This window comes from Oncorhynchus mykiss, chromosome 8, assembly GCF_057628025.1.
Source record: "Oncorhynchus mykiss isolate SJ-2025 chromosome 8, ASM5762802v1, whole genome shotgun sequence".
NCBI classification, from domain to species: Eukaryota; Metazoa; Chordata; class Actinopteri; order Salmoniformes; family Salmonidae; genus Oncorhynchus; species Oncorhynchus mykiss.
The window spans coordinates 57,397,476-57,413,916 of record NC_143029.1 but is presented as its reverse complement, the minus strand read 5'-3'; the positions used below and the strand labels follow the sequence as shown (position 1 = coordinate 57,413,916).

The 16,441-nt window shown below is 46.6% G+C and overlaps 1 protein-coding gene across 7 annotated transcripts; it reads right to left on the bottom strand.

Annotated features, from left to right (window-relative positions):
- Positions 1-252: 252 nt before the first annotated feature.
- si:ch211-267e7.3 (ADAMTS-like protein 2) lies at positions 253-14,803 on the bottom strand. Of its 7 annotated transcripts, none has more exons than XR_016482478.1 (18): positions 14,468-14,784; positions 11,750-11,931; positions 9,611-9,686; positions 8,870-8,972; positions 8,056-8,201; positions 7,630-7,753; positions 7,382-7,462; positions 6,935-7,110; positions 6,341-6,806; positions 5,714-6,071; positions 5,328-5,434; positions 4,881-5,007; positions 4,340-4,553; positions 3,298-3,453; positions 2,728-2,891; positions 2,115-2,291; positions 1,678-1,822; positions 253-1,594 (listed from the first exon to the last, which is right to left on the bottom strand). XR_016482478.1 is itself a non-coding variant. In XM_090182058.1 (18 exons), the coding sequence occupies exons 8-18, from the start codon at positions 6,935-6,937 to the stop codon at positions 1,473-1,475; spliced, it is 2,046 nt and encodes a 681-aa protein (XP_090038184.1). In that variant the 5' UTR covers positions 6,938-7,110; positions 7,382-7,462; positions 7,630-7,753; positions 8,056-8,201; positions 8,870-8,972; positions 9,611-9,686; positions 11,750-11,926; positions 14,468-14,803; the 3' UTR covers positions 253-1,472. The 7 variants fall into 7 exon arrangements, 3 of the variants coding, with proteins under 3 accessions (XP_090038184.1, XP_036841630.2, XP_036841631.2); XR_016482480.1 differs by having other exon boundaries at positions 2,728-2,898; positions 5,368-5,434; XR_016482481.1 differs by having other exon boundaries at positions 2,728-2,898; positions 5,368-5,431.
- Positions 14,804-16,441: the final 1,638 nt, after the last annotated feature.

Sequence of the window (16,441 nt, the reverse complement as noted above, 5' to 3'; positions counted from 1 at the left end):
AGGGTTGTCTAAATTGTAAAGCCTAACATTTCAGTCTGTGCTTGAAAGCCTGAACGATGCAATCATCTGAAGCCATTATTTCATGAACGTCTTTCCAGATACCATAGTTCTTCTGTGGCCACCAACGTTTATTGTATTACCTCTAACCATTATGTTCTCTTACTATGCTCTATAAGTGTTGTGGAAAAGTCCAAGGGAATGTACTATAGTAGCCTGGTAAAGCGGTGTAAACTCAAAAAAACAACAACCGTGGAACTTCCAAAACAGCTTGGCTTTTATTTTCGATCTTCCTAAAACAGCTGGAGACATACAGTACACATTTAGAACAATTACAGCAGAAGAGGTGGAGAGACCGTGCACTGAGTGGTCGAGCCACGGTTGGACGGTCGGACCGGTTGGTCTCTCCTGACCGTGGAGCTGTGGATCCAGCTCGATATACAGTCACGTAACAGGAGCTGCCTTTGGGGGAGTTGTAGTGTTACTGAGCGGTTACTGAGCGGTTTGCGCCCGACGCCCAGGGTATTATAGCACCTTTGGTGGGAGTTGGTCTGGCTCCCAGGGTTTTGGGCTTGGGGCAAAAGGGGGTAGAGAGGTGGAGGGGGTGGAAGGTCTTGGGTTAGGGGAGAAGATAGGCATGAGGTTCTGGAGGTGGTTAGGGAGGAAGGAGAGATTGGGGGACAATTCTAGCCTGGTCTCATCTGTATGTGCTTTAGGGAACCCCTCTCTGCAACGTTAGTTTCTTATCATTCCAAACGTGTACAGGTAACTGCCAAAATAACGGAAACACTTGAGTAAATGAGGGTTCTGGTGGCTCCGTTGTGGTGTGGGGTACATTTTCCTGGCATGGTTTATGTCCACTCAACCCCTTAGAGGGCAAGGTAAACGCCCACCTATGGTGATAACCTTCAACCTATGGTGAATAATTTCTACCCAGATGGGAGTGGATGACAATGCCCCCATCCACAGGGCACAAGTGGTCACTGAATGGTTTGATGAGCATGAAAACGATGTAAAAACATACGCCATGGCCGTCTCAGTCACCAGATCTCAACCCATTTGAACACTTATGGGAGATTCTTGAGCGCCGCCTGAGACAGCGTTTCCCACCACCATCAACAAAACACCAAGTGATGGAATTTCTCATGGAAGAATGGTGTCACATCCCTCTAATAGAGTTCCAGACACTTGTATAATCTATGCTAAGGTGCATTGAAGCTGTTCTGGCAGCTCGTGGTGGCCCAACGCCCTATTAAGACACTTTATGTTGGCGTTTCCATTATTTTGGCAGTTACCCGTAGCTTTGGCATGAAAACAAGTCCGAGTTGGCTACAGGCCATATAACTTCTGGAACCAGGCTATAGGACAAGTCTACAATCTAAAGGAAAAGAGTCCAGGGCACAGTGCAAGGTGTCCTGTATGGGGACTGTCTTCACATTCTGTGGGGGGCCATTGTGAGTGCGGGCCCCTGGCCCTTACGGGGCCTTGCCCTTACAGGACTGGCAGCAGGCCTTCCTGTAGTACCAGTGTGTACACAGCTTCACCTTCAGCACCAGGGCACAGTTGGCCGTAGCCTTGTCCTGACACACCTCTTCAACTGGGGGGAGAAGAGGGGGGACAATATTACAGTGGCCATTTTGACAGACAGACAGTTAGGCAGACAGACAGCGTTCTTCCTACCTGGGGCCTCTGTGGGACAGGCTTGCACCTCACACGTCTGCCCGGCCTCAGGTTTGAGGGCAGAATCACAGCTGTGGCCTAGCTCCTCCCCCTGGTAACACTTCACCTCCCGAACGTGCACCCCGCTGCCACACGTCTTACTGCACTGTGATGGGAGGAGAAGAAAGGCAATGACATTACTCATACACAGGAACAAAAAGAGACAAGCGTCCACATTTTGTGTTGTGCTTGAGAAGGGAGAGAGTGAGAGAATCACACAAACCCTACAGTGATTCTTTCACATCCACTACTAAACTATACTGATAGAATTATCTAAATAACAGTGGAATGAGCTAGAGGAGACTGCCCTAGACAGAGTGCGATGGAGAGGAGTCATTGATGGTCCTAAAGTAAGTGAGTAACAGTGACAGTGGTTGGATTGCTCTAATGACATGTACCTGAGACCAGGAAGTGGTGAACCACTTGGAGCAGGGCCTCTCGAAGCAGGCGGAGCTCTCCTCGGGTTTGAGGGCGGAGTCACACGTCTGTCCGTGGAACTCCTTGAACACGCCCTCCTCCAGGCCGGAACACACCACCTGCCGCGTTTTCACCCCCCGCCCACAGGTGGTGTTACACTGGTGGTACAGAGGGAGAGAGGAGAAGAAGATTGTCACAGCCACAGCTTCTCTGTCATCTTTACATGTAGTTCCTTTGTGGATCACGCATTTCAGACAGTGGTACATGCAGGTAAGAAAGGAAGACTGTTACGCCCAAAACCAGTCATCCGTAGTCCCGCATGCATTTTTTTCATGTCTTTTTTTTTACATTAAGTTTTGTCCTTGCTTGTAAGGCCTGGACTTGTTTGTTGCGTTATTACCATGACAATGTTTGTTTAACGCGGCTACGACAATGTTCGTCAAGCGTATTGAATGAAACGGAATGGAAATAGAAGCGGCTGAAGCTGAACTCGCGGTGAACTCTCAAATGAAAGATCTGACTTGTACTGGGAGGCTGTTGTGACCGCCCTGTTAGGCAAGTCTTCCTTCCCATAAAGCTACAGCACACACTTGCCTGTTCCCACTCCTGTTCTACCCAGTGCGCGGGGCAGTTCTTGTCCCCACAGGGGTACACGGCCAGGGGCTTGAGGTCCAGGTCGCACTGGCCGTCAGATATCACGTTGCCGTTGCTGTTCTTGCACGCCACGTAGCGCGTCATCCTGCCCTCGCCACAGGCCCCTGAACACTTAGAGAGTACACAGACAGCCAGGGGGGGGGGGGAAGAGTGTGAGGGAGGGAGGGACAGTAAGGAAGAGTAAGAAGACGTATGAGAGAGACAATACGTGATGACAGGGAAATAGAGGGAGGGATACAAAGGGACAAGGAGGGAGAGCGTATTCAAGATCAAGAGGAGCTGTGTTGATTTCCTATCAATGATATATCATCAAAGTACAATATCAAGATTCTTTATCGGCCCATATTGTTGCTGCCAAGGCGCAAGAACATGACGATCTGAGAGTAGTTGATGAACCTGTACAGGTAAAGGAGTTTCTTCCTGACCACGTGAATATCCCTGGGGGAAAACCCCTGGGTGTTAGCTGTGCCTAGGCTAAGACCTTCGTGCAGCTGAGGGTGTTTAACTCACAGGGCCCCAGTCCGAAACGGTCCACCTGCGGTCACAGGGCGGTCCCTCGCACTCCTTCTCACTGAGTGGCCGCGAGGATTCGTTACACAGGCGCGTCTCCATGGAGCAGCGCACCTCCCGACTCCTCAAACCACGTCCCCCACAACGAGCGGAACACTGGAAAAGAGGAAACGACCACACCGCCCTCCATCAATGCTCAGAGAACACTCACTATTATGATCCTTCACTCCGGAGTGATTTTTATATAACTAGGGCAAGTCAGTTAAAAACTAATTCTTACTTACAATGACAGCCTAGGAACAGTGGGTTAACTGCCTTGTTCAGGGGCAGAACGACAGATTTTCACCTCGTCAGCTTGGGGATTTGATCTTGCAACCTTTCGGTTACTGGCCCAACGCGCTAACCGCTAGGCTAACTGCCGCCCCTCTAACCACTAGGCTAACTGCCGCCCCTCTAACCACTAAGCTACCTGCCGCCCCTCTAACCACTAAGCTACCTGCCGCCCATCTAACCACTAGGTTACCTGCCGCCCCTCTAACCACTAGGCTACCTGCCGCCCCTCTAACCACTAGGCTACCTGCCGCCCCTCTAACCACTAGGCTACCTGCAGCCCCTCTAACCACTAGGCTACCTGCCGCCCCTCTAACCACTAGGCTACCTGCCGCCCCTCTAACCACTAGGCTACCTGCCGCCCCTCTAACCACTAGGCTACCTGCCGCCCCTCTAACCACTAGGCTACCTGCCGCCCCTCTAACCACTAGGCTACCTGCCGCCCCTCTAACCACTAGGCTACCTGCCGCCCCTCTAACCACTAGGCTACCTGCCGCCCCTCTAACCACTAGGCTACCTGCCGCCCCTCTAACCACTAGGCTACCTGCCGCCCCTCTAACCACCCGTGATCCAGCGCTGAAGTATGATAGCTAACATTATACAACTTCATATAGTTCCTACTGTTACCCAGAACACATATTTGAAGATATATTTCTATCTTAAAGATTCCTTGTCAGATACACAATAAAAATAAAAAAACACACACACACACCTCAGACCAGTCAGAGACTTCCCACTGTGGGCCACAGCCTTTGCTCTTGCAGGCCTTGCGTGCCATTGGTTTCTGCAGCTCTGCAGCCACACACAGCTCGTCATACACGGAGCTGTCGAAGCCTGGCGCCATCATCTTCCAGCAGCGCACCGTACGGAACTGGTAACCCTCGCCGCACGTCCTCGAACACTCACTCCACCGACTGGTCTCCCACCTAGGGTGAAGACCCAGTCAGCCCAAGAACAAACCGTTAGTATAAGGCTTTAGCTCCGCCGGCTAACGCAATCTTATGGCCTGCAGGGCAACCAGGTTCGAACTCCAGTCGGTCGCAATTGTACTGGAGAAAAGTTTCTTATTTGTGTGAAGGGAATGGCAGACTGAATGCCAACAGGCACAGTGATTCAAAGGAGCTGCAAAACCCAGTCATTATTCTGAAACCATCAGGTCCTAGCCAACGGAAGACCATGCAGAATGCTATTTCCTGGTCCACGAGGACCCCAACCTGATGTGGCAGTGGAACTGATCATATGGGATATCTAACCTTGGTGGACACTCCTTCCCGGTGCAGAACTCGTGTGTGGGTTCAGGTCTGGTCACAGCGTCACAGTAAGTCTCGTCCACCTCAGAGCCGTCATACCGGACACACAGGGCGTAGGACGTACTGATACCTGGGCAAGGAAACGTAGACTACCATGACCAATATAATACCGACACTCACACCGCTGTTGAACAGTCAGGGTTAAACAAAACATCCCAGTGAACATGTATCCTTTACGTTAAGTTGGTTAATGAGACTAAAGTATATTTAGTGAGAGGTATGATCAACGTGGAGAGAAGAGACACTAAGTGATTTGCCAGTACCGGTGCGTGTCTATGTTTGTGTAACATGTGTGAGAATATGTGTATACAGTGTGTGTACAATGTGGGAGGTGTATGTATGTGTGTGTGTCTGTGTACACTGTGTGTGTGGTGTGGCTGGTAGCTGCACCTGTGGTACATGTTGAACTGCAGGGTGCATACGCAGATACCTTCCATCTGTACATGTCAGCAAGGCTGATGTCACGGTCAAGCAATCCCACCTCAAACTCATTGCTGCTGGAACGCATTGGGAGAGAGGGAGGAAGAAGGACAAAACCCGGAGAACGGGAGGAAGAGATCGAGGGAGAGGGAGAAAGGTGATTGAATGTCTGAATTGAACCAAATTGAACCTAGCAATGTATCTACTTAATATAAAGGCAGGTACCATCGAGGGGAAAGCATGTCATGGTTATTCAATATGACAAAGGCAAAGGGTCAACACATAACATCAAACTAAAGTGCATATAATGCGGCAGACCCTCCTCACCCCCCCACCCCTCCACTAAGGCAGCTCACCTCTCTGTGTCGGGGGCCTGTACCGGCTCTACCTGGTGGAGGTTGACGAGGTTGGAACTCTCTGTCCCGTTGGGCTCTGGTTCGAAAAGGAGTCCATAGGGGGCGTTGTCCTCAGCTGTGGCCTCGTGGAGTTTGAGGCTGCCTGGGTAGATCTCCAGCTGGGCCAGGCTGTTGTCCAGGGAGGAGCTGGTGTTGAGTTCCAGGAGAGGGCAGATGTTGGAGCCATCCTGGCAGGGTTGTCTGAGGCCTCCTGGCTCAGAGACCAGGTCCAGGAACAGGCCCCTGTGGAGGAGCTTGGATGGTCGGTGGGTGCCGTTGGGACCAGGAGAGTCGCCATCGATCAAGTTTGAGTCTGTCCCTTGTAAAATATAGTAAAATACATAGAAATTATTTCAAATCTCATTAAAAATTCTACAGAACATTCCCATCACAAAAGGGCATCAAAACTGTTTGCTGATATCCCGCAATTATATACTTTATATACTAAAAGTGACAGATTACTGGCCAATGTCGTTACAGTTGTTCATTACAGATACAACAATGTATGTACATTTGGAAGTCAAAACTCTCTGTAAAATAGTCAAGTGGATACACAGCCCAGATATCAACTTCATACTCAACACTCACTGTAGTTAGCAGGTGCAGGATGTCCCTGGTCTCCTAGCTTATTCTCCAGGTTGTTGTGGTGGATCTCACTGGCCGGTCTGAACACCAGCATGGCTGGTGGTTGACTGAGGTTGAGAGGAGCCTGTAGTTCCCACACAAGACCTTCATGGTCATGATCCAGGTCATGGTCGACCTCCGGGGGGTTGTCCGGGACCCGAACACCACTGTGGTTTCCCAGCTTCCCATAGTCCTCGCTGGCCTCAATTTCATTGTCATTCAAGGAGAGTTTAGTGGCAGTGGCGTTGGCCATTGTTTCTTGGGCCACCGGGGCCCATGATTCTGGGACCGCTGGTTCGACAACGGACAGTGCTCGTATCTGGACCTCCTCTGGAGGCGAGGCTACTGGGGTTGTTGCGCGGGCTTCTGGGGTGCGAGGTACGGTGTACTCGTATGTGATGTGGGGCATCTTTCCGTTCAGGTTGTAGTACTTGTATAAAAAATGTAAGAGGCCTTTCAATCACACTACAATAAAGCCAACATGTCAATTGTCTATTTGAGGAATCACTGGAAAACATGCCCTAGTTACCTACAGACAGTACATACCTAAATACCTACCATGACGTTTAGCCCCTGGTCAGTGGGTCCTTGGGCGATGATGTACTCAAATCCATCTGATAAGAGGTTAGCGGGTCTCCTGTACTTGAAGACTGTGCCAGCAACACGGAAGTTACGGGGATTGTCGATAATTGTGTTCCCATTGAAAAAGAAGTGTCCTGCTTCATCGGATAGGGCTGGAGGAAAGCAATATGATCTTATGGACAACAGCTGTAACAACTTTCTCGCTAAATTAATTTTGTTTTAGATTTATTCCACGAACCCAGACACAAGTTTTGATTGGATAGGGCCTATGGTAATCACACGGAAATCAACAACAGCTCATATTTCTTAATTCTAGTAACTATGAAGGTTGTTCTGCTCCAAAACATGTTCCGCTTGTTAAGTTTCACAATTTCTAGTTACTGTATCCCAATAAAATTCAATACAACATGATCTGAATCTTACCCAGTATATTTTCGGTTTTCCGTCTCTCAATGATCTGGATGTCGGTGGCACCAACAGGAATGTTGGTGATAAACACATAACCTGATTCAAAGGGGGGAAAAAACCAAGATCACCCACTTTAGTTGTGCCTTTATTTCCAGGCACACAGTGACATGGAGGTTAAGGCTCTTTGATTTTATAGATGTTTAGAAGGGCACTTAAAAAGGTAGGATATGCTGTATAACCTCTTGGCACTACTTAAGATATACCTAACTGTGTGCTCCCTTTCCGGTGAGATCCAGACACTCTGTAGCAGGAGCTGCCATTCCCGCCACACACACCGCACGTATCTACCGTTTTACTGGAGTAAAGCTTCCCGTCACAACCCACCGTCTGTAGTACAGGGCAGCCAGGGGAGAGGAGAGAAGAAAGTCCTTATGAGTTTGGGATCCTTTTCCTAACTCTGTGACCTGACCAGGAAAAACTAGGTATATTGTTTGGCAGATGCTTTGAACCAAACGAGACTCAAGTGGCTAATCAGGTTAAAAAAAATATCCTGGCAACAACTCATTACAGACCTAGGTCCAAAGGGCATTGATTGGCATTGCTTGGCAGATGCTTTGAACCAAAAGAGACTCAAGAGATTGATCAAGGGAAAAAAGTGTACGGTCCTAATAGCGATCCCTGTGGCGCACCTGACACTGTCCCTCGATGCAGACGCCCTGGTAGATGCCGTCCCGGCAGTAGGTTCCGTCGTGGGCCGGGACCAGCAGCTGCCTCTCCCCTGTGGTGCTGGTGCACTGTAGGTCACACGGCTTGTTGGAGATACTGATGTAGTCATCTGAGACAGGAAGTGACCGAGAACAACTTAAAGAAATGTTCAGATACTCTTAAGTTCGTTAAGGCTGTTTTGACGCTAGCTACAAAAGCCAGTCCCCGAGGTTATCGTCTAGAACGGAGGTTTGATTAGAAAGGGATTGAGAAATTCACTCAAATGCGATTAGATATGAGTGAGAATGTTTTTAATTTGTCATGTCTATATGTCATTTACCTAGAAACCGAGACATAATAGTCTGAGTTTAAAGATGACATAAGCCTTGGACTGGGGCCTTAAAGCATGATGCAAGACGTTCTATGGAAAGGTACTCGTTTCCTGATTCTGGCAGGCAACCGCCAAGTGAGGCAGACAAAAGAATGAAAGACAAAGAGACAAATGAAGGAATAAATAGAAGGAGAGCGAGAGGGGGAGAAATAGAAGGTGCATCCCAGTAACAGCTTTTATCTCCTGAAGTATGCACATGTTCATTACTTCCCACAAATCTAAAAGCATAGGATTGGTGGAGGCATGGGCTAGTGGGAGTCTTCACCATATTTCTTATACCAGTCATTTCCTTTTCAAATCAGTGAAGGTGAACAACTGCACACTTCTATAGGAAGGAGAGATAATTGGGACTGAGCAAAATAGCGTTTTAGAGAACGAAAACCACCTATGACTAATTCATTGCTTACCTGGATAGAGGGGCACCCACTCGTAGTGTCTCCTGCCGAAGGCTTTGGCGTTGAACTGGGAGCACTGCTGCTGCTTGAAGCTAACACTGGTACTGACACAGGGCTGGGGAGAAAGACGAGAACAGCAGGATGAGACAAGAGTAAACCAAGTCTCAGAAACGAATGGAAGTAGAGTAGGCAAGGCATGTTTTTTGGACCGTGACACTGAAACATCTTTAGTCTAAAGGGTCATATTCCCCATTAACAGGGCAGTCCGCAGTTGAAAACAATTACAACGGGTCACCCTGCCTCTGTTTAGGTAAAAAGCTGAGGGATGGGCCTGGAGAAATGTAAACAATCTTAAATGCATACAGTAGACTGAGCTATTGATGCAAGGACTGACCATCCAAGATATCAAAATGACAGTTTTGAGCATATTTGGAGGCTATAGAGAGTTTGTTTACATGTATAATGTTTCCAAACATTGGAGTAAAACAAGCACATATTTTGGGTTCCGATAGGTTACGACAGTTAAACTTAGCTCATCTGGAAGTTATAAGCTACCTGTATATTCTTCAGGAATCTATTAGTATATATCCTTCATTTATAAGTCCAAAAGGTTTGTAGCAACTGCAGATTGCCCCTTTCAAAAGGGTGCTGAATCAATGTAAACGTAATCCATTAGAAATTGGTTCGGGCAATGGTGCATAAGCTAATAGATGCCTAGCAAAAACTGTTGTTGGTTTTGGTGTAAAAGCATACCTGAAATGGACATAGCTGATACTGCTTCGGAGAGCCGACACAGAAGGAGCTGTTGATGTTCTGTGTGGCAGTGAGTCTGGAGAGAAAGGGTTTTAAACATACTTATCTGGCATGAGCAGACACAATGTGATATTACAATAAAGATACCTTAGTTTGAACCTTGTTATTAAAGGTCTTACAGTGTACTCCTTAAGATTTGTAAAGTGGAAGTGGCCTCAAAGGTTCACGATAAGCTCAGGTTATACATTAGGTACTTGGAAGAAAAAGGTGAGTTACTCTAGTATCTCCACTGTGGTAATCTCTTTAAGGAGTCAGCCCTTCATGTTTAGCCTACTTTTCTAACATGAGATAGACACATCTAGCTCTCACAGTCTGAGCCCCACCTAGACTCCAGATGTTGAACGTTCCCAAGCTTTTTCAGAGCTTTCCCCAACACTCCTTCCACTCCTCCCCTCCAGATGTGGGTCTCCTCTTCTCTCTCTCTCTCTCATTCTCTCTCTCTAACACACCCTTTCCATCTCCCCTCTTTCGTTCCCTTGTTCTCTTTCCCTCTCTCCCTGTCTCTCTCTTTGTCTTCATTCACCCACCCACCCCCCACCCTCTCTCTCTCTCTTTACTCACATCTCCCTCTTTCTCTCTCTCTCCCCACCCCCCTTCACCCTCCCCAAACCCCCACACCACACAGGGGGAGTGTTAATGGGCGCCAGGTGGAACAGCTCAAAGTCAAACCCTGGTGCTTATCTGGGGAGGAATCTCCCCCTAAATGGCCCAGCGCCTGACTAAAAGCCCTTTTATAAATATGGCTGTCACTCCGGCCAGACTGGCCCGTGTCATGTGGAACCGCTGACCGGCGGGATTGATGTTCATTCCACAGGACATTCCTCAGACCGCAAGAGGGTGCCCCGGAGGTTATTTGTCAGGGGGGGGGGGGCATGTCTCTTTTTCACGCTCTCGCTCTCTGTCTCTTTATTTCGTTCCCTCTCTCTTTCTCTCTCTCTTTCTCGACCTCCTATTCTTTCAAAAGAAAACTGGTGGGGTCAAAACCTATACTTACATCTAAGCCATATGGAAATATGACGTTTTGTATTTGTCTCCCTAGAAACTGCTAATCCACATAACTGTCAAGTTAATGAAAACCCCAATCCACCTTCCATTAAACAAGCCCAGTTCTCAAACAAATCCATCAGCATTATTGCTTGATCACTCCACAAACAAAACAGATATACATGTTATATGTTATAGTACATGTTATGTCACACACACACCAACAGCAGGGGCAGTCAGGCAGGATTGAACATAGACACTTCAGACCGGAGGTCATTGAGCCCCCAATTACCAGCCGTTTAAATGAACTCTGGAGTCAAACCCGCTGATGAGGACTGACACCCCCCAGTATGAGAAGTGGGTTCAGTTCAGGGTCAAACTGTGTGTGTGTGTCTGTGTGTGTGTGTGTGTGTTTGTGTGTTAGCAGCACTGCAGCCTGTCAGTCCTGGTCAGACCACTGCTGGGAGACATTTCCGGAACACTTGGAAGTAAGTGTGTGTTGTAATGCCTACATTAGGCTGTCATAAGTGTAATGGTGTAAAGAGTGTCATAACAGTTTGTGACAGCAGGAAACAGGAAGCGTTTTATAAGTCTTGATTGGTTGACTTTAGAGTATGGTAGAATTGAGTTGGAGTTAATTTTGGTAGCTGTCATCATAGCTAGCATGTTGTGGGAAATATTGTCACTCTTACAGAAATCTCATACAGTGTGTTATAACTCAAAAACAAATGTAAGTGTTGGGTCTAATTTTCCTCCAGGAGAGTATTCCACAAACAACATTAATGAGTTGGCACGCTAACTTTTCTAAACTTTTTTTCAACCAATTTGAGTAGCCATAATGATTAGCAGCCTGACTCCTTGGTCCCACTGGCCTAGTTAATTCTAGCATTGGGTTGGCTCTCTACTGCCTAAAGACCATAGCAGGCAGTGGCAGCTTCAGAGAAGTGCTGGCCTTTATTTTCTGACCAGGAAAAACTGGTTGTAGAGATAATGTACGGCCCCGCACACACGATTGCTCCGGCACATACCTTTTTGTTAGGCAACGTTTCAACCAAAGAGTGGATCTTCGTCAGGTCAGTGATGGTGTATCTTTACCTCTGCTGCAGACAGTGTCGTTCCTGAGAGCGCACCCCTCCTCCACAGGTCCTGGAGCAGGTGGACCAGCTGCTCCACTCTCCCCACCACTGGGCCACCTCGTCGGGCTGCTGTCCTCGGATCTGGTACCTCTGGCTGTGCCGGCTCTGCCGCTGGACCTCCTCCCTCCCGTCACTACTGTCCTGGCAGAGACAGAGTATTTTACATGTGTATTACACTGTGTGTACATTATGCACATGTGTGTGCGTGCGTGTGCGCGAGCGAGTGCTTGCTGCGTGTGTATGTCCGTCTCGATGTGGTTTAGGTTGTCCAGAACCGTTTTGTCTCTTCTTCTATCTCCCCATAAGGAAGGCATAAGGGACAGTTGTGTTGTTTCCTATATGTGTCGGGAAAAGCCCTGTAGCTCTAACAGTAGGGTTGCTGTGCAGACTGCAGTTGGCAGCAGCAGCTGGCCGGACTGTTCCATTAAACCCCGAGCGGGTACGGAAAACGAAAAGACCGAAAATCACTTTAGGTGGCCTTCGCACAAGATTCCCATTGTAAGTGTTCCGTCTGTGTGTAGGAGTAAGGGCAGCAAGCAACGCAGTAACATGGTTGACTTTGCTATGCTTCTCTCTGTTCCTGAAGTGTGTCCTCCCTGCATGAAGAAGCACACACTGGGGAGTGTTTCCCTAAACCATTCGGTGAACACATTGCGACCACTTATGGTGCTCTGGTACACTTTCCACCGGACAAACCTGTTAACACGTGCTTGGATACACTGACTGGAGCAGAGTCCAAAAAGGGCTGCCGCTACCTCCTGGGGTATGCATTAAAACCTATAGACATTCAGAGTTTATTCCAAGTGGTGAAAGATGCAGGGGTAATACAGTTTACTTCTGTGACTTAAAGGAAAGCAGAAACCTAACCAAAACCTGTAATCCATTTAGGAGGGAGAGAGAGGGGGAAGGAGAGAGAGGGGGGGGGGGGGGAGAGAGAGAGAAAGAGCCTAAAATTCAAAACAGAGCTGGTGGTTGGCTATGAATATCTTTTCTTTACAGAGGTAGAGACAGGCCAAGACTTTTAAGAGCATTACTGTGCTTTTGATGAGTTAGAGAGGTGGATGAGGGACTGGAGGGAGGAGGAGGAAGAGAAGGAAGGAGGGAGGGGGAATGGAGACAGAAGGAGGATTGAGGGCTGCTAAAAACGAGTGCTAGATGAAAGGGCCTGTGACTGTCTGTGAGTAACTGAAGCTGACTCCTGTTGTCTAGACTTCAGGTTAATCGTAGCCCTCTAAACCTGACCATTAGAGTGCATTAACAGCACACAGACATTGCCATGGCTGGCCACACTGTTCTAGGGCCTAGGATTTCTTCCCAATGATTAGTGTTTCACACTCAATAGCTCTCAAGAGTAGAAACTCTGTTTATAGAACCTATATTCATCTGCACATTTTGAATGATTTGCAGACATTTTTTGTATGTATTTTTAGTTTGCCTTGTAATTTTAGTTTTATAATTTTGGGAAGACTTGTGTTTGCATATTTTGCTGGTCTATAGTCTATATGACAGTCATATAGATTTCACAACACGCTCATTTTACATAACCACAAATTTGAATTCAAGAACTGGTAATGGCAACAAACAAAAAAGTTTTTTTTGCTCAAATCACAAACATGAGCAAAAATCCGAAAAGACTGATAGTTCTGTAACTCAACTAGGGGGGCTAGATGCTTGTCCAAACAAGAATGTGCAAGCCCCATATGTTTTTCTGAATGCCCTCTGGATATCTAGGAATCTAAATAGACTATTTACTTTTTTTAAACGTTTTAATGCTCCAGGCTCTCAAACAATGGACCTCCCGGGAAGTACAAATTAGTATACTTTTGGAGGCTGCGGCGGTGGGGGGGTTGGGTAATTGTGCATGGGACAGTTGTATTACAATGTTACTGGAGTTAAGCGGGTCAACTCCTGCCGCGACCGGGCACCGGTCAGGTGGATGCCATGTGGAAGGTTCAATAGCCTGAGTTGTTACGCATACATCAATAACGGACATGAACCCTTGGAAATGGAAAACCATATCGTTGAAAAATGCTGTTTTCACGTATGTAGACGGTTTGAAGCTTGTCTGTAAAATGTTCCCATAACTTTTTTTTCATAAACTGTATTATAACATAGTTCCCTGATGTTGGTTAGTGGTAAACGAGCCGCGGCTACTTTGTTAGCCCATGGGATCCTCTTGTAATATCCCATGTCTCCAGATTACCTCCCTTCAATTTGAATTGAAGTACAATCCAGTACCGTATCCTTCCTCGTCTTCCGTCCCTGCCTCATTAGTTTTAGTCCAGTGGACCACGAAGCTCTCTAATAATGTGCAGCTACTTCAACAGCGTCGGGAAATGCCAGGCAGGCAGAAATAAAGGCTCCAGCTGGGGCTTTGATCTTAAAGCATGAAGAGTCTAGAAAAGGAGTTCGGCATGAAACGGATAGCGGAAAAGAAGGCGCAAAACCTAGACTTCACTAATAGTACCGAATGGACTGAAATTGTTGCAGGCAAGCATGGGTTAGAAGGCTATTCCAGAAAACAGCGTAATCTCTTGCCATTTGAATGCTTTCACACAAATACCGGCATACACGAGCAGACATTTGCGTTGAGAACAATGATGTTTGAAGCGCACGGCTTTATGGATAATAATTAATTTTTTTTAAACAATTTTTGAATGAAAAGTATGCGATTTACCTTAATGTTGCTGGTGGATGCTCTCTCAAAAGTTTCGAATAGGAAGACAGCGCTGTGAATAAGAATAATACCGAATCTTGCGCTCCAAAAACAGTACATGGTTCATTTAGGAACAAGGAGACCTCGCCCCCCCAACCTTAACCACAGCTTGAAAGGGAGGCTCGCACTAAGAGGTCTATTGGGAAGAAAATCCTTGATGCTTTCTTTAATGGCTTTACAACCTGCTGGCCCGAAGGGAAAAGGGGGTTGGTCAAGCCGGCTTTGATTGACGTTGTAGACTTGCAGAACCTTGTACCCTAAATCTGAAACCCACTTCTGGCTCTTTCAATAGTGACTACCTCCACCAGGGGTAGTGGGATAGTTCTCCTGTGTGTGTGTGTGTGTGTGTGTGTCTGTGCGTGCGTGAAAGAGCCAGAGAGAGAGAGAGTTTTGGGACCATAAACAAGAGAGAGTGTTTTGGCACCATAAACAAGAGAGAACATTTTCACATCGATTTGCCTATATTTATAGGGTGTAGAGAAACAACTATTGATAGTATAAAAAGGGGAAAGACCTATGGTGTTATGATGTAACAGAATGGGGAGGTAGTAGGGTAGTTAAACTCACATCTCATGTCCCCTTATGCATAAGGGAGTGATCGAAATTTACACAATTGTTACCCGGAGGAAAATGGAGGAGGGTCATGATTTTTCAATTTCAGTCAGGGAGAGGTTTTAGTATTTTAAAATGTAGTCCAGGGGAGGGTCATGTAATTTGTAATTGATTAACAAATCTAACGCAATGGTAAATCTATGCGCTGGCGGTAGGTAGCGGGGGGGGGGGGGGGGGGGGTTTGGACGACAAATATGTTTGCTATTTTCACAACCAACAATTATCGGTGGGGTGCTGGTGGCACAAATGGGCTGGTGGCACAAAAGGGCTGGGTTTTGATGAATTAACCAATTGTGGGTGTGTCAGGCTTGGCCCCTCACTGGCCAATCAGAACGTTTTCCAGGGCTAAATATGTGGTTGCTTCAAGTTGTGTATTTAATGTCTTTTATGTATATGCTTTTGTATCAACTCCAATTCCAATGTTAGTCCATTATACATTGTTTAACCGCTTACAGAAATGAAATGACAAAATCTAGACCTTTCCCATCTTTGCTTGAACCTGTTTGCAGTCCACATTGTTCTAAGTAATTGAATGGCTTCAATGTTGAAATATATACATAGGATTCACGCTGATATAGGGGCTAGGCCTACTGTAAATTACATTATGGATGAGCATGGACAAACGTTGTCAATTAGCAAGATACAATTCATAATTGATAAAGGCCTAAAAAAGGAAGCAAATAATTCAAATAAAATTGGAAACAAATCAACAACTTGTTGTAAATAGCCTATGTCTAAATACACTTACATTCACAATAATTACTCCTTGCGGGCATATAATAGAGTATTACAACAATGCAGACTATGGAGGGTTTTAAGCACATCCAAACTTTTCACAGTAGCTGAACAAAGATCCAATATAAAGAAAAAGGGGAGAATGTCCACTCACCTTTAGAGTGCTCCTAAATATCATGTTTTGTATACATATTGGAACCATCATACAGAACGCATTTACACTTCTCCAGAAGCTGAATTGCATGCGCATCATGGACGTTTTCACCACATAACCAGGACAGTGTGACTTATTCTAAGTTTGGTTTGAATAAAAATGGAACGAAAAACAAGCAATCTGTTCGTTTTTTTCTTCCAACAACAACAATAAATGAATATAAAATGTAATGATGTCATACAATCATCAGGATTTTTTAAAAAAACTAAGCATTGCTGTTGAACCAGCCTTCATTATAGTAGGCCTAGGGTAGGGGTAGCCTACAGAAGGATTTGGGTTTCACAGATGTGAAACGGGAAACGAGCAATTGTTACAGGAAAATAACTTCCAAATACAAAGTTTACCGGTATTCACCGAGGTTCTCGTCTCTCGTT